This window comes from Mytilus californianus, unplaced genomic scaffold (assembly GCF_021869535.1).
Source record: "Mytilus californianus isolate M0D057914Y unplaced genomic scaffold, xbMytCali1.0.p SCAF_12, whole genome shotgun sequence".
In the NCBI taxonomy this organism is placed as follows: Eukaryota; Metazoa; Mollusca; class Bivalvia; order Mytilida; family Mytilidae; genus Mytilus; species Mytilus californianus.
Genome location: NW_026262604.1, coordinates 1164641 through 1183644, shown reverse-complemented (window position 1 = coordinate 1183644; position 19004 = coordinate 1164641). Strand labels below are relative to the sequence as shown.

Below are 19004 nucleotides of genomic sequence, written 5' to 3'. Positions count from 1 at the left end.
TAATCGTGAATTATCTAAATGTTAGACACACGAATGATGGAAACCGATTTCATAGTAATTGTTCATAGGGTAATAACAAACAAATAAGTTGGGTCAATGGTTATACTCTACTTATTCAACCTACCAGACATGCATGTAATACATTTTTATATTAGCGGTGGGACTTATTCACATTTTTACATTTTGAAGATAATCAAATTCAACCATGTTGGAACGTCCATTGCGAACGCAGATTAATAGATTGATTGTTGTTTCCTTACCGGCTAGTGCCAAATACTTCATGCCTCTTTAGGACGAGAACATAATAATGATAATAAAAAAACAAATAAATCAATAATTAGGGTATGTTGGATATAGTAAACATATGTACATTACATATGGAAAGGCTGGAATATGTTGCTCTACGTCTGTATTTTGACCAGCGGTAATCTTTGTATTTCTTTTGGTAGCAGTGACAGCAAAGTACATTCGCTTAATCTCTTGGTTTAATCTCTTACCTAGGCACAAAAAAAAATGGTTTTCATGTTCTTACACACATAAAGATTAAGCTTTTTTATATCTGTAATCATTTATGACATGATGTTGATAAGAATTCGGGCCCAACAAAATATAACGAACGAAACGTTCAAACTTTGAAAAGTATTTTCCGTAATTCAAGTTCTTTTACTTATTCTATTCAAACTTTTCAGATGACATTAAAATAGTAATGACGGTAAAAAACGAAAATTCAATTACCGATGAAAGATACATGCACATTATACCTTTAGTTTAGTAGTATCCGACTTTTTCAACAAACCGGACAATAGCAGTTCATTTGTCATTTAATACGATTTCATCGATTTAACGCCTTTCTCGAATATGGGCAAAAAACTGCCAGGTCAAATAATTTTAATCTTAAAAGTTAAACTACTCACAGAAAGACACCTGAGTTTGTTTCTATCATTACATATATATTTAATTAACATGTTGAGCACCAATTATACAAAACTTGCTGTTAAATACAAACGTAGACATGCACTATTTAAAAAAAAATCAGTTATTATCATTAAATGTTACAAAATACGAATCGTTTTTAAACTTGATATTTATACACATGGAGGACTATAAACCAGAATTATGACAAACGTAACGGTTTCAACTAACCAATTGTTCACTTACCATTTTTCAGAAGGAACATACCCTCCGCCTCAATCGTATCACGTTTATTTATTAAATGTGATACGTTACTTTCGTATATGTTCACACTACATGTACTAAATAAACAGGGGTGTTATCCTTTAACAAAAAATACTCACTCGGAGTTTAGAGAAAGAATGACCGAACTCTGATGGCGAGTAATGCATGCTTATCAGGAGGCGCTTACACAGTCGACGCTCCCGGTCTGGCTTCTTTTGGGGTTCATGCGATTCCCTTAATTTTTATTTACTTTTCTTGATTTGTATCTTCTCCAATCAATTTATGAATATGAAAATCGGTTAACTCTGTTGTTTCTAATTTAATGCAATATCATTGTTACAGCAATTTTAGATACTGTGTTATTCTTATAATTGACATATTTGAATGAATTGTGCACCCAGAGCTTAATTTAAATTGCTACACACAACCACTTGTAAAAAAAACCCCTGTGAATGAAGAGAGGCGAAATATACCAAAGGGACGTTCAAACTCATAAGTCGAAGATAGACTGACAAAGCCATGGCAAGTAAAGAAAAAGACAAACAGACAAACATTAGTACACAAAACAAATATAGAAAACTAAAAACTGAGCAACACGAACCACACCACATGCCAGTATACAAACCAAATCTTCAGTCAAAAGGTTTTACTTATCTGCATTTAATTGGTTCGTCAACAACTTCATCAATTATTTCATCAGTTTAATATTCGACTTAAATATTCTATTGGCTAACAACTTTTCACTTAATTGATAAAACGTTATAACATGCTTAACGTTCTTTTCTGTAATTCGTAAAACAGAAACGTTCGCACATATAGGCCAAACATTACAACACTTATGAATCTGGAAAAACTTCAACAAAAATTAAGAAATAAATGTGTTAAAAACCCTATATTTTGAAATACAATCACACGTATATTACATTTATAATTTGCAGAAAAAAATGCGTAACTAAGGTGGGCTTCCTTCCAACTCCTCGGACTACCCCTAGCCTATTAACGATACCTACTTAGACAAAAATAAAGACAAGGCAAATGCTTTTAATCATTATTATTGTGAGCAATCGACCGTTGATGACTCATCTACAAATGTTCAAAACTTAAATTTGAATGACGTCATTCGTAATTTAGATAACATAATTATAACGCAAGAGAAAGTTTGTAACCCATTCCTTTTGTTATACATGTCTAAGGCAACAGGCATCGACAACATTAGTCCAAGATTTCTTAAATATGCGGCTTGCGAATTAAGCATTATCCTGGCTCTGTTGTTCAACAAATCACTCTATTTGTGCATTTCTCCATATGACTGGAAAAAAGCAAAATTAATGCAATACCAATTTTCAAGAGTGGTTCTCAAGAAATTTTATCCAACTATAGACCAATCAATCTCTTTGATGTCTTTTATTGTGTTTTTAAATATTTATTGAATTTTCTTTCTCACTATAAGATAATTACACGGATACAAACAGGTTTTATGTCGAGATAGTACTGTTAATCAACTTATTAGTCCTTGACTCTAAAAAGGAAATCAGAGTTGTGTTTTATGATATCAGTAAAGCATTCGACCGGGGCTGGCAGGAAGGCCTCATTCATAAACTAGAAACATTGAATAGAAGGGACCTCCTGAAATGGTTCAAAAGTTATTTATCCCAGAGAAGACAAAAAGTTGTCATAGGTGGACATACCTCTGATGTTTATAGTATTAAAGCCGGTGCCCCTATAGCTCTATTTTAGACCCTGTGTTATTCTTATTATTTATAAATAATTCTGTATGTGACATATCATGCAACATTAGACTTTTCGCTGACGATACATCATTATATATAGTTGTTAAGGTTGAGTATGCTAAGGCTGAATTAAGGAACTCTGATATAAAAAAACAATCAATTATGGTCTCAACAATTGCTCGTTAATTTTAATTAAAAAAACCCGAAACTATACCCATATGTAGAAAAACAGAGAAATCCCATAATCCATCAATATATATGAATGATACGATTATTCAAGAAGTCCAAAAACATAAACATTTAGGGGTAATTTTTCAAGAAAACGACTGCTAGGAAAGTCATGTAAATTATATTATTGACAAAGCTACCCTGCACCTAAATCTTATGAGAAACTTAAAGTTTAAATTATCGCGTAATCATCTGAGGATGGAAACGGGAAATGTGTCAAAGAGACAACAACCCGACCAAAGAGCAGAATACAGCCCATGCCACCAATGAGTCTTCAACACAGCGAGAAAATTCCGCACACGGAGGTGGGATTCAGCTGGCCCCTAAACAAAAATGTGTACCACCTGTCCTAAGTCATCAATCTGAAGTTTAGTAGTAACTGTTGTCATTTGTTGATGGGGTTCATAAGTGTTTCTCGTTTCTCGTTTTTTATATAGATTAGACCGTTGGTTTTCCCGTTTGAATGGTTTTACACTAGTCATTTGTGGGGCCCTTTATAGCTTGCTGTTCGGTGTGAGCCAAGGCTCCGTGTTGAAGACCGTACTTTGACCTATAATGGTTTACTTCTATTAATTGTAAAAAGCACAACTTTTTGTGTAATCTCAATCCCCCCATTTACCTCTAGTCAAATCAGAATAAACAAACACATGACAAAAAGCACAGTAGAACTCACTCTAAAAGAAGTCCGAGTCCGATGTCAGAATAGGCAGCAGAAGAAGCTGATCATAATGACAATGATACATAAATCAACAAAGGACTACTATCAATTACTGACATGCCAGCTCCAAACCTCAGTTAAACTGATTGATAGATTTTTTATCATATGAAAATCAAGCACAATGTTTTGACTAGTTTGTGATATCGAAAACCCTGGTATAATAATTTTTCAGTAATATAAAAATTGCATTCGTTAAAATCAAATACGTTGTTACTTACACGAGCAAATCGATCAAGTTGAGATATATAAACACCATATGAAGGCGACAACGTCACCCTCTAAAAATGGATAATTAACAATCGGAAATGAAAAATCGTCTCTTTTATCATAAATTTTTGTATAAGCTTCCTGTTTAAGATATAGATATCAAGATCCAGGAATTGGTAGTGTTCATTGGAAGTACTAGTTGTATATAAAGTCAGTTCAGCAGGATAAATCTCTTTAGTGTACATACTGAAGTCGTCATTATTGAGAGCCAAAATATCATGACGATATATTAAGTGTTATTTAATTTTTGTATCAGATGTTGTTTCAATGGGTCGATGCAAGTTATTTGTATTTATTTCATAAGGCCTATTCTCGAATATGCGGATATTGTGTTGGATAACATACCAACTTTTTTTAAAGACAAACTAAAAAGCATCTTAATAGAAGCGACTCGTATATACCCTTTCTTCTTTGATAACCATTAGACTTTGGGCTGTTTTTTACTCTTTGATCGGTTTGTGTAATCTCAACCCTCCTCCTATACCTCTAGCCAATGTAGAATAAAAAAACACATGGCACTACGCACAGTAAAACACAGTTTAAAAGAAGTCTGAGTCCGATTTCAGAAATGTGTCATGATCAAGTTCCTGATTTTCTTTGTAGTCTCATACCTCAACAACTTTGCCAAATTTATAACTAATGTTTAAAACATGAACTGTAGAACATTGTTTTTTGTTTCTTTTTTGTATTTTTTTTTTAACATTGTTTTATGAAATTTAAATCCTAGAATATGTTATTCGTGAATGGAAGAGCCTTCCACAAGACGTAAGATGTAATCAATAAAAAAACCCACTGAAAAGATATTTTAATCATATTATTAAGAAAGTACCTTCATATTTTAAACCTGGTCATAGAAAAGACCAAATACATCATGCAGGACTCCGGTTGAACTGCAATGGCTTAGATGAAAATCTTTTCAAGAAAAACATTATGTTCATTCCAGCCTCTGTATATGTGACAAGTTGAGAGCAGCAAACAATGTCTGGTAGAATGTCATAGTTATAGACACATTGAGACGTAAACCATTTCCACATTACCAGGACAAATTTCAGATACAAACATTATTAAGTGTTTTCATCAGTGATGAGTAAACGAAAATATTTAAAATTTTATAATTGTACAAAGGTTTATTTTGGAAACAAGGATATTATGGTTTATAAATATTTTGATTTTTATGTCGATTTAGATTTTGAAACTTTGTAATTTAACTTTATTTTGTGAATCATTTACATATATTCACAGCTACATGTAAGACCACAATAGGAAAGGAGTTGATCACATCTTTCGATCAAACTGACTTCTGAGTAACGGACAAACCACAGAATAAACATGTAATGTAAATTGAAAATTATATTATAGCGGATTTCCATACACTATGCTCCCAATGTTGTCATTTTGTTTAGTGAGACGGATTTATATAAGTTCTTCTTGTCTCCAAAAACCTGTATTGTATAATAGAAATGTGTGCACTTTTGAAATCAAAAAGTTTATATTCCTTTTCTATCAAATTAATAACCAAATTGCAGATTACTACAAAACTGTGAATGACACTCGTGAGTTATACATTACCGATAAAACTGTGAATGACACTCGTGAGTTATACATTACCGATAAAACTGTGAATGACACTCATGAGTTATACATTACCGATAAAACTGTGAATGACACTCGTGAGTTATACATTACCGATAAAACCGTGAATGACATTCGTGAGTTATACATTACCGATAAAACTCTGAATGACACTCGTGAGTTATACATTACCGATAAAACTCTGAATGACACTCGTGAGTTATACATTACCGATAAAACTCTGAATGACACTCGTGAGTTATACATTACCGATAAAACTGTGAATGACACTCGTGAGTTATACATTACCGATTAAACTCTGAATGACACTCGTGAGTTATACATTACCGATAAAACTCTCAATGACACTCGTCAGTTATACACTACCGATAAAACTGTGAATGACACTCGTGAGTTATACATTACCGATTACATTTTGTTGAAACAAAATGTTTTACATTCTTGTAGTTTGTTCTAATGGTTATCAAAGAAGAAAGGGTATTAGAACGATAATAACTTGAACATAGCTTTAATGATGTCAAATGGGTTGCTATCTCGTTGACGTTTATCCCATATCTCCATTTATATTTAACAAACAGCCAAAAGTTCAATGTTAATGCAGTCCCAGTATATCCGTTTGTTTTCAAAGCATTGTTTGTTGTAGCAGGACAAAACGCGTTATACTCTGCATATCCTGAATACACTATACAATCACCAATCAATAATAGTCAATAAATATATGTTTAGCCAGTGTTCAGACTGTTCAGTGGTAGCTATTTACAAAACAACAACATATTTAATTGTCAGAAAAGTTGCTCAACAAACTTGATTGAGTACAGGCAAAATATCTGAATAATAACTTCAATCTCTAGAGTAGACCTAATTCTTTAGGTTCAGAATGTTCAGTTAATGTTAAAAGCAAAATTTCTGTTTAAAGTCAATTTTCGAGAGAAATCTAAGGCAATGAATTGTGAATGTTTTGTTTCTTGTATTTTTTCGAGTACCAGAAATATTGTGTCATTTTCATCAGTTTCTTTTCTGATTGTAGATTCAAAAGAGAAGCACGAATACGACAGCATTATCTTATAATTTGTTAACTACTCTGTTCCGATATCTGTGTCATAGATTTAAAGGAGAAGCACGGACACGACAGCATTATATTATACTTTATTAATTAGGATGTTTCATAGTTTTTAAAAATTGACCTTCCATCAAACAGAAAGTAAATAGGTAGTTAATAAGAAAAAATAAAATAAACACAATACGAATGTTTATTTTCCTATATCAAGCATATATGTTATTCTCTGTGATTATCTTCCAATTGTTTATAGGTTACTTAATTTTACCACTTTGATTAAATTCAATTGAATGTGTGCGTACATTTGAAATTATGAGTCTTTCAGAAAATGGTTCTTAGTTTCGCTTGATCATCATTTTAGTAGATTTTAGTGAGTAGTAATCGCCTTTCCATGCTCTCCATTTGATTCCTCGGAGATCATACGTGTGCTGTCTTCCTAAATATTCCCCATTCAAATCAGCTTGATTACATGCCTTGGACCACCATGCTCCTTTACAGGTTTTTGCACAGCTGAATGGAAGTTTGTCGTTATCCTTGTCTTTAGTAGAAAACATCATGCCGTTGTGGTATGCAAGGCTATCTCCTTGGCAATTAAATAAAGATTGTATATAGTTGACTTCCATATAAATTTATGTAAAAAACACTTTATAAAAACTGGATAATAATAGCTAATTTCGTTTGAAAGTTATTTCATTTGTTTTGCAAAATTAAATTCATGTTCTTTTTTTTTAACCTGAACCAAAAATGAAAGGGAAATAGATCATGTAGATGGATCCCCAAAATAAGTTATGAAGGTATATTGTTTCCTTACATATTCCGAGAGATATTTGTTCCTACAAATCAGGAAAAACGCAATGATGTTCTCTTCTGATGTGTGTAAGAGAGAATGTATGATTAGAAATCTAGAAGTCGCCATATAATTTTTATATAATATGTCATAGAAAAAAAAAACAATAACAACGAAACGAACTAGGAGATAAAGTGCTATTTTAATTCAAATTTACATTCTTGCCGTTTTTTAAATGAATATCAAGATACTAATAAGATCAGATCTTAAGTATATGTTGCATAATCCTACTTTGCTGTCTCATTGACGTTCATCCTGTATCTTCATTTACATATGATAAAGTGTTTTACCTGCAGTCCCACAATATCCTTTGACATTCAACCTAAAATTTGATGCAGAATCTCCTAGACTAAAGTCGAAATATTCTGCATATGCTAAATTTCCTTCAAAATCTTCAAGGTGGATATAAAGCTTGTAATTTCCAGTCGAAGTAAGAAGATGAATGAAGTTATTTCCTGTTTAAAAGTAAAATGACATTATAATAATCAAAAGGAAGTTAATCGCCCGGTGTCTTACTTAATGCTAAAACTGATGTTGTCAATTGGAAGGGAGCCTAATTGACAACTCCATGGCAAAATGGAAAAGACCAAAAGACAATCAATAGTGCACAAAGCAGAAAAAATCAAACTAAAGACTACGCATCACGACCCCCATCAAAAATCGGGGTTGATCTTAAGTGCTCCGGAAGGGTGAGCAGATCCTGTCTCACGTGTGCTTAACCTATTCTAACAAATGTCGTAAAACATGGATACATATTGTTATAATTGATAAATGTACTCAATTTAGTACTGTGAAAAGATTTGAATGATAACACGGATTGACCTAAAACTCAAAAGTCGAGGAGAGACGACAATAGCTAGGTCGAGAACAAAAACTGACGTGAAGATAAAAGTCTACATAACAGTGATAATGTTTGTATGTTAACATGTTGTAACGACTATCATTTTATTTATTTGTGCGTTTCTCTGTGCGAGTGTTCTTGCGTTTGTTTGTGCTATATTTCTATCACGAAGTGTTGTCATTTTAGCGATATTTTGTAACATTGCCATATCAGCAGGAGGTTTGGCTAGCCATAACACCAGGTTCAACCCACTATTTTTTTCTTGAAATGTCCTGTACCAAGTCAGGAATATGGCAAATAGTTCGTTTCTATGTATGTTCGCGTTTGTTTTTGTTGCACTTCAGTAATTCTGTTGATCCGTTATTTTCCTCTTATACATGTTATAGTTGATGTGTTTCCCTCGGTTTTGATTTGTTACCCGGATTTGTTTTCTCTCAATCGATTTATGACTTTTGAACAGCAGTATACTACTGTTGCCTGTATTTGTATCATTTATTGAAATTTTAAAGAACAAAAAAACAACACAAAAATAACAAACACTGCAGCGAAAATGAAATACACTTATTTAAATCCCATGTATTGTGAAAATAGTGTTGGCATTGAAGAATCAAAGTTATATATGCTTTTTGTTTGTTGTTTATTGTTATTCCGATATAATCAATTACATAAGTAAAAAAAGTTTAGTAGTTAGTTTAATTAACACTTAAAGTCAATAAACATATTTTGTCCTAAACAGGTAATATATCCAAATTCGTATCCATGAAAACGACTTGAGTTGTCTTTGTTTAAGAGAGATCAAACATAGAATATTAGAGTCTACGTTACAGCGTCAATGTGGATATCATGACAGTTTTCTTGTGTTAAAAAAGTATATACTTAAAATAAGGTATTTTAGACTGTAAATATTTTTTAGGAATAGACCGAGATTGTCCAAAACTCGTATATGAACTGAGGAAAAATATGTATAGTAAATAGGTTATACAATCTCTGCAAAATTGAAAACAAAATGTATTAAATGAATTGTAAAGAAATTACCCAACCATAACTCAGATGTCAAACTTCCAAATCCATTTTTATAATCAATCCATCCTCGGTAAAAATCCGTAGCTCCATTCATTCTGCTCTGAAAAACCTTTAAAGATATCAGAATCCTAGAGCAATGAAATATTGGGTAAATCAAATGTAGCATTAATTCAATTCAAGGTAAATTATTCTTCCTGCATACGATCCGTCTGTCTAAAACACACAAAACAGGACACGACAAAAGAAGTGAACTTACTTTTGATATTTAATGCATATTATTATTGATGTTATATAATATTCAAGATTGCAATCTTCTGAAATATGTTTGTATACTGATTGATAATTTAGTCTTAGATGCATGATTTCTTTATTAGTTGTTATTGGCTTTGAACTAGCTGTTAGTAACTGCGAGTACTGTCAGATCTGTACTTATTGTCCTTTTGATATTTGGATGTACAAGTACCCGGCCACTTCACTCTGTGTTTTTGTTAGATGTATTTCTATTTGTATTCATCTGATGAGTAAGCCTTTTTCAACTGATTTTTATAGTTCGTTCATAATGTGTACTGTTACACCACTTTGCCAGGTTAGAGGAGGGTTGGGAGCCCGCTAACATGTTTAAACCGCCACATTATGTATGTATGTGTCTGTCCAAAGTCAGGAGCCCGTAATTCAGTGGTTGTCGTTTTTGCTGTGTTACATGTACATATTTGTTTTTTCGTTCATTTTTTAATACATTAATTAGACCGTTAGTTTTCTCGTTTGAATTATTTTATATTTGTAATTTCGGGGCCTTTAATAGCTGACTATGCGGTATGGGTTTTGCTCATTGTTGAAGGCCGTACGGTGACCTATAGTTGTTAATTTCTGTGTCATTTGGTATCTTGTGAAGAGTTGTCACATTTGGAGTCATACCACATATTCTTTTGTATGTAGTCTATCTTTTATATACATTTTGTTGTGCAAGAAATGTTGTTATCATGTCCTAACATATAGTATTCATAAAATCGTCTGTTTGGGGGATGACGTGTTAGGAAAAAAACGCTATATGCTGGCAATAATATGAATGAAATTTTGAGTTTGACTTAAAATCATAGTTTTCAGTTGTCACTAAGTTTCTATACAAAGTTATATATCAACACAATATACAATCCACTTTGGGGGCCTCGGTGGCCGAGTGGTCTAAGTAGTTACTACTGTAATCACTAGCCAGTCAACACTGAGGTTGTGAGTTCGAACCCCGCTCGTGCGGGTGCACTCGACTCCAATCTTAATTGACTAGGATTGTCAGTTTTCCTATCGAAGGTCGGTGGTTTTCTCCGGGCACTCCGGCTTCCTCCACCAATAAAAACTGGCCGCCATGAAATAGCCAAAAAGCGGTGCTTAAAAGTGGCGTTAAAACACCAAAAATCAAAATCAAATCAATATACATATATTCTGATAGAATTATCACCAACTAGCCAACCATAACCAAACAAGTATATCAGATGATTGATTGATTGATTGTTGGTTGCTTAACGTCCAGTGGCAAATATTTCATGCATATTCAGGACGAGAATAAATTAACAATAATAATATAGGTAGGTTCTGTAAAAGGGGCGTCCGGAATTAAGGTCGGAGAAATTTAGACTGCCACGGGAAATGAGGGTATATTGGATAGGGACAGAAATTTAGCATTGCAACAGGTCACCTACGGACCCTCAAAGAGTTGTTGCAAGGGTTCTTAACGTGCAAAGAGCGTGGCTCTCTCTTTACACGAGGCATCGGAGTTAACGTCCCCATTCTGACCGGACGTGGCTGCAAATTTGTACATCCCGCACAGCCAAACGGACGCCCCACTTTAGCAAGGGTTTTACTGCCGGTCGGATGAAGGCCAATGGTGACCATACTTCTATTCCCCAGTCACCCTTGGGGGCGTATATCAGATGAGAGTCAAAAAGTGTCTTGCGCATTACAATCGGTATCGTACATGTTAAACATGTTTATATTTTATTAATTTAATTACGAACCCTAATTGAAAGCCAATGAATGCATATATTTAAACTAAAAATGAATTAACCATGGACTTAACACAAGTTTAAGATTATCACAATTCCATGTGCCCTAGTACTGCTAATTAATATATATTTCTAATACAGAAACAATAACCTAATAGTTACTATTGGTCTTGTGTTAGTTTTCCTATAGCCTTTTTTATTATTAGTCATCTTTTTGTTGTTTAAGAAATAATTCATGGAAGCCATATATTTGTTGGAAATTTACAAATGGCCTGGGCTTCCATGAATTATTTCGATTCTAATAGGACAAATAGAGTAATTTATAAACTGAAGCGAGGGTGGGTATGCTGTGTTTGTGGCAGTTCTTTTAATCCCCGACCCCCCCCCCCCCCCCATCCCCACCCCCCGTTATAAAAAGCTAAACAAATCTCCAATAAATCTACTGCTTGCATGAATCATTTTTAAAATAACCGATAAAAATGTGTTTTATTCTTTTAATTCTAAACCCCAACGTTTTCTATTTTTAATATACATTTCTTTTCTCGTAAGCTACCGTCAAATCTACAGTTGATATTTCGTAACTAAGGCGCAGCCATGTTGACTTGCTGAAATCAGTAAATGTGCGAAAAATGCAAAAGAATAGAAAATAAAACGACACCTACCTCAAAACTCCATTTTAGTATAATATTATCTGCATTTGGATGGTTCACGTAACTGAAAATTTTCAGCTTTAGCGTTTTCATTAGTATGACGTCGTGTTTTGAAATGACTTAATGCGCAAAAAGCATTAATGAACTTTCGCAAAATTTTATTTGATTTTGATTTCGTACATTTATCCGAGCTCTTATGCATTAACTCTTTTTGTAATGCATCGTAATAACAATAAAAGTTCTAGTCTTTTTCAATTACAATTTTTAACACAACAAAATCGGTAAAGCGTTTGCAAATATGTTACGATACTTGTGGATTTACTTGGGAGGTATATTATAAAAGCCATTATTATGTATATCTCTGAGTCTGCGCCAAGTATAGATATATCGAGAATTTTATTACGGTGTTGTTTACAAAGCGAAAGAAGCACGTCATATTAGAATACTAAATAATTATAGGTTGATAAAGTTGTCATGAAATGGATGTCTTCATATTAATCCTGTATAACGTTCTCGTAAATTCATATTGCGTCTCGATCAGCTGTTATGTTATCTGTTTATATTCTGAATAACATTTTTCATTATTTTAACCTTTAAGGTAGATACAGGGTCTAAATTGAAATCAGTAGACCTTTTTTTAGATAATTCGTCAAAATGTAGTTTATAAATATCCTGCTTTTTTTCAAAAATATAATGAAAAGTATGGGTCTCCGGGCTTTCTTTCACGCTACCGGTTGTGCAAAATTGTCGGAATTTGTATAGATTATTTAATATGTAAAAACACAATTTTGTGTGATAATAAGAAAATTACACATATAATTTTAAGATAAAATATGAGAAGATATAGCTCTAATGATATGCCTTCAGATAAGAAAAAAAAAATGAAAAAAGTGTCACTGGACTAAATAATAAAATAGGTAAATTTACAACACATTTTATTATAAAAGTTATCTCCCCTAATGTTGCAAAGATATTAAAAAAGAAGGAATCAATAAAATATGTCTGTTTTTTTTTTGTAAAATACAGCCGTAAAGTATGGTAAATCACATATTTTTCTATGTAAATATTAAAAGTCTTACACATGAATTTCATACTACTCTCGAAATGTGCACATTTCATTCACTCTCTAGACCGAATTTCGAGCAACAAATAAGACTGCATTTGCCAGTGAAGAAACGATGTTTGCATATATAGATAATTAAACAAATGGTGCAAAATATCCAAATAAAAATCAAACAATACCTAATAGACTAAATAGAATTTCGCTGGTTGTCTTACGAATTTTAAGATTCCGGGGATAGACCAGAAATAAAAACAAATTAATAACATAGACAATAAATAATATCTTCCCCAAAACAATGTCACCCACCCTAAAAAGAATAAAGTAGAATAAAAAAAGACTAACAAAATAACAAAATAACAAAATAAAAAAAGGAAACTTAATTTTTGCTTTTCATTTAGTAAAACTTTCAAGCTTTTGATTTGAGGAATGTGTCGTTTATTTTTATCTGAGATAAACTGATATTCATTTAACTTGTTTGGCTGAATAAACATCAGTTTTACAAACATGAACAAAAGTACATATTAATATCTGTATTGTATAAATACAATACTATGTAAAAAATAGATAAAATTATGTATCCTAATGAAAATTGTTTGTAACTATAATTTTCATTGGACGTCGACAAATATTTTAAAGGGTTAGATTCCACGATCTACCAGTCCGTAACTAGGAAAGCCACCATCTTGAATTCTGTTTTTTTTTTTTTTTTTTTTTGGTATGTAATCTTCTCACAAAATAAACAGAAAACATAAAAAAGAAAGTCACATTTTGAGCCTCAAAATCTTCTTTTTGTCAACATTGAAATTATTCTGAAGCGTACGAAAGGTATAATTACGTCTAGTGATTATGTTTGACATCGTGAGTATACATAAGACGTCATACTGTTTATATGCTAAAGACGATGCAACAGTTTCGCGGACTTTTTCATTAATGTCATTTTAAGCCAAAATGTTAATCAAATGGAACTTATTTCAATATGCTGCATTAGAATGGAGATAACTGTATTGTATTTAAAGCTTGGCCTTCGTAAAACTTGATTTACTGTCGGAAATATCCGTTACCTAGCTCCGCTACTTGTCGCTAGATAAAGTTAATTTGCGAAAGTAAAATCTACGTTTTACGAAATAACTATATCTAAGCAAAAATCTACATCTTTACTACACATACTGTCCATCCAAATCCTGCTGTATCCATATCACAGTAAACATCAAATATCGCATTTGTTGGATATATTGTATATACCCCGGAGTCACTTCCTATAAGAAGATCACTGCAGTCACGTGGGTGCAGTTCTAAAAAATAATTTAAAAAGTGGATTTGTTTTAGTTTATGACTAGTTGAATATTTATCCCGAATATCAGATATATATACGTAGAGTACACAGAGAACAGATGAACAATGACACTTTGTGGTAATGATATTTATAAGAGCTCAACATTTTCTAATGTGTGACTTCTTTACATACTGGTCCTTTATGTAATATGTGTAAAGTACCTTTCCTTCTTGATAGAGGACCATGATTGTTCTCGTAGTATGTGTGATGTAACTGATAAAGATTGTAATATGGCAATTTCATTCTTATCAATTGAAGCACATAATAAATAATTATTAAGTTTTATATTTTGTGTATCAATGATCAAGGGTACTTTCTTTACTATTCTTTTAACTATTGATAATTTCAATGTTTCTTAATAAAAAGAGACGACAATGCAAATGTTCTAGATAACGCCATTATTTATTACATCTGACATCATATGAAACGACAAAAAAAACCCAAGAAAACCAAGAAAACTATTTTACTTAAAGCATTAAGGAACATCATTTACATAATAAAGTTTGAATGACAAAATTGTTTGAATATAATGGGTTTACATGAAACTGCATCTTTAAAAAACTGCCGATTAGGTGCTGGAAAGACGAAGAAAATTGTGTTTTCACTCCAACATGTAAAGGTCCCGAATGAATAAACGTTGTTGATCTGATTATTTTTAGTAATTATAATGAAATATTGAAACTTACGTCTGCTACATTCAGGTGATATAATCGGTAATGGATCACAATCGTAGTTCGGTCCCCTTGGCATACAGGCCTCCTTGCGCTTACAATCATTTTCTTTGCATTGACCAGCTAATTGCTGAAAATAGTTTTCGTGAAGACAAAATACGTAAAAACTTAAACATATGCCATACATCGTCATTTTAACCAAAGTACAACTAATATTCACGGTGTTGCATAAATGATTGCTAAAACAATAAAGTATCATTTAAATAAAGATTTACTGTATTTGATTAGAAAAGTTATTAGAAAGAGAAACACACAGTTAATTCAGTAAATTACAAATATAAACTATTTTTAATCCGTTTTCCTCGCACGTGATTGAATGTAATATACAATACATACTCCATCCCTAAAATACTCACCGGTACATTTATTTTTTTATACAATAATATAATACCATCAAACTATGTGAACTAAGTTGACGAAAGAAAAATACTCTCTAAAGGAAAATCTGAGATTCAATGACATTGTCTAGTTATATGAACATAAATGATACTGGTTGAAATGCTCGTGGAAGGTTTACCTAGTATACCCTTCTTCAGGCTTATCTAAACACATTTTGCAAGTAACGTTCAAGACCTAATATTTAGCTAGTAAATAGATACACCATAAATTTATAAAATCTAAAACAGAACAGTCAGAATCGTGTCACATAACCAAAGAGTATTGCAGCCTTAGCTAAAGTGTTGATACCTAATTATAATATGCCATTAATTCATTCAAATATTAATTTTAATTCGCTAATAAAAGTTGTTGTTTACAAAGTGGTTGGTTTTTTAAGGGGGGGAGTAGTTAAAAAAGTTGTCATTATTAAGGGGTTTATTTCTTCATAAATAAATAAATATTTTTTTTTAGTCGTATTATAATTATTTCTGTGTACAATTTGTAATATTGTGAACCTCATTTCCCAGATGTATAGTGTAAAGAAGTGTACTATATTATTTATGTACGCTTACCTGTTCAAACATAGAGTTTTTCCTTTAAGATCTAGGCCTAAATTTTAGATACAGACACAAACAATATATTGATGAATAAGATCTCTAGGTCAACATGAATATCGGCATTATGGCATGTATTGTATGTACAGGAAAATAAAGATATTCCTTGGCAGAAAATTTTTAATTTGCACAGAAGTTTTAAGATCTATCCTTAACTAATATACAAGCTATCTAGATCTCCGTGACAGTTGTTTAAAATTTTGCGAAACTTGACCTATTGATGTCCAACACTAACCCTCTTTGTAATTAATGCCATGATTAGCTTGGAATATAATTCCAATTCTACATCAAGGATTGACATATTCTATAATAAGGGACAAATAGCAATAGAAAGAAAAATACTTTATAATGGAAAATCTAAGATCGGTATAATTCCATTTCATAATCTCGCTAAATGAACATTAATGAAAATGGTTGAAATGCTGATGGTACGTTTTTCCACAATAACCTTCTCCAGGCGTATCTAAATATTGTAAAGTACGCTCAAGACCAATTTTGTATCCAAATAGATAAACCGTTAAGTTAAACAATCTAAAATAGAACAGTCAAAATCGTGTCATGGCAACATAAACTAGGATTATTTCTACCTTAGCTTATGTTTTGATATATAATTTAGAATATGCAATTAATATATATATATATATATAATTCGTCTAAACAACAGCCCAACAATGTTAGATCTGTAAATTTGCGGAAGCAAATTTTTGTTCTTCCCTGACCGGGATTCGAACTCTTGCTACTGAGATATCGTGGCACCAAATCGCCTTGCACTAAGCCCGGCGCGCTAGACCACTAGACCACCTAGGCTCGACAAAACAAACTTTCGGTGGCCGGGTGTTACCTTTTCACGTCAGTTTTTATCTAGCGTCGTACCACAGTAATGATGTATAAGGCATGAAGATGGAATATTACAGATCAGCTGAATTATCTTTCGTAGAGGATCTTACAAACTAATGTATGATACAGTCACAGAAATAATTATGTTATAAGTACGTCTGGACCAGTGACAAATCTGCAACAGAATTTATCTATCGGATCACCAGTGGTGGTGATACAAAGCTGAAAACACTTTATGTATATATAATTAATATATATAAATAACAGCCCAACATATATGTATATATTATAAGTTTAATTTGCAAATAAAATGTGTTGGTTACAAAGTGCCTGGTTCGTTTTTGAATAATTAAAAAGTTGTCATAATTAAGGGGTTCATAACTTCATAAATAAAGAAGTTATTTTGTTTTACTAGTCGTATTTTCATTATATATGTTTAAAATTTGTAGTGTTGTTAATATACACTTTTTACAGAATAATAGTGTAATAAAAGTGTATTATATCATATATATATATATATTTGCAGTCCTTAAAAAAATACAGATTTTTTCCATCAAAATCGAGGCCTACAAATTTAGATACTGACACAAAAAATATATTGATGAATGATATCATTAGGTCCACATGAATATCGCCATTATTACAAGTATTGTATGTAAAGAAATTTAATAAAGATATTCCTTGGCAGAACTTTTTTAAAATTTGCACAGAAGTTTTAAAATCCGCCCTTCACAAATACAAATTTATACCAGCTATCTAGAATTCAGTGACAGTTGTTCCTAACTTTGCGACACTTGACCTATTGATGTCAAACAATAATCCCCTACGCAATGTAATGCCATCATTTTTCTTGCAATGTCGTTCAAATTCTACGTTTCAGATTAACGTATTCTGAAATGAGGGACAAATACCAAATGGCGTATAGGCATTTAATGTCTTATAGCTTTTATGAGTCATTTCATAATTGTGTAATCAATTTCAAATTATACATCAAATTATCAGAATTATTTTCAAATGGAACTTTCATTAGATATCTATCAATATAAATACATCTTCAACTTTAGAAAAGGAAGATTTCAATTGTTGATTATATATTTTGTACTGTAAATTCAGACAATAATGCGGGCAATTAGATTGCAAATAACTAACTACTGATAAAATGCGAGATTTGACTAATTCGATTTAAACCCATTTGTTAGGAAAATCACGATTAAAAATATAAATACGAGCTTTTGTAATTGCAAACCTGATACTGTTGCTTTATCAGATTCATAAAAATATTGCAATAGTTTCAAAATTTACAGAGTATATTAAGAACATATGAAAACGTGCTAAAGACTAATATATGTTTACATTGAATACTAGTTATTCTATAACAAACAACATCTTTGAAAACAAAAAATGATATTCAGATATGACTATTTTATTCTAAATTTTGCACTAATTTGTTTTGATATATCTTATATCAAAATTACCTTTGGAAAGGTCGAGGCAGCAACGAAGCTATTTCCAATACTTTCAATTAGTCCACATTTACTTTCACCGGGATCAGCATAATTTATTTGGCAAGTTTTATTCCATGCTATAAAGTTTATAGATTTGCATACCCGCACTCTCGAACAAAACTGGGCGCACAATGACCACATCGGCATAAAAACCGTAAACAGCACGTGACCACTATATATTGTATCGTTTTGTTTTTTGATAACAACTATTTCACATACTATCCAAGCAAATAAGAAAATTAACAAAAATGTCAGACGGTACATGTTGTGCCTACTGAATAACCCTGAATAGTAGTTAAGTTTTTCCCGCTTTTTCGAGTGTGTTTAGTTGAGTGTCAATGTATAACACTAACAAGATCGACTAGTAAATCAGTCTCTATTTATTCAGTTGTCAAGGTTCATATAGACAATATGGA

General features: G+C 32.0%; 1 protein-coding gene across 1 annotated transcript; it reads right to left on the bottom strand.

Annotated features, from left to right (window-relative positions):
• Positions 1 to 6902: 6902 nt before the first annotated feature.
• LOC127722228 (microfibril-associated glycoprotein 4-like) lies at positions 6903 to 9583 on the bottom strand. Its single transcript, XM_052229125.1, has 3 exons — positions 9493 to 9583; positions 7907 to 8008; positions 6903 to 7352 (listed from the first exon to the last, which is right to left on the bottom strand). Exons 1-3 carry the CDS (start codon positions 9572 to 9574, stop codon positions 7105 to 7107), a joined length of 432 nt encoding a protein of 143 aa, XP_052085085.1. The 5' UTR covers positions 9575 to 9583; the 3' UTR covers positions 6903 to 7104.
• Positions 9584 to 19004: the final 9421 nt, after the last annotated feature.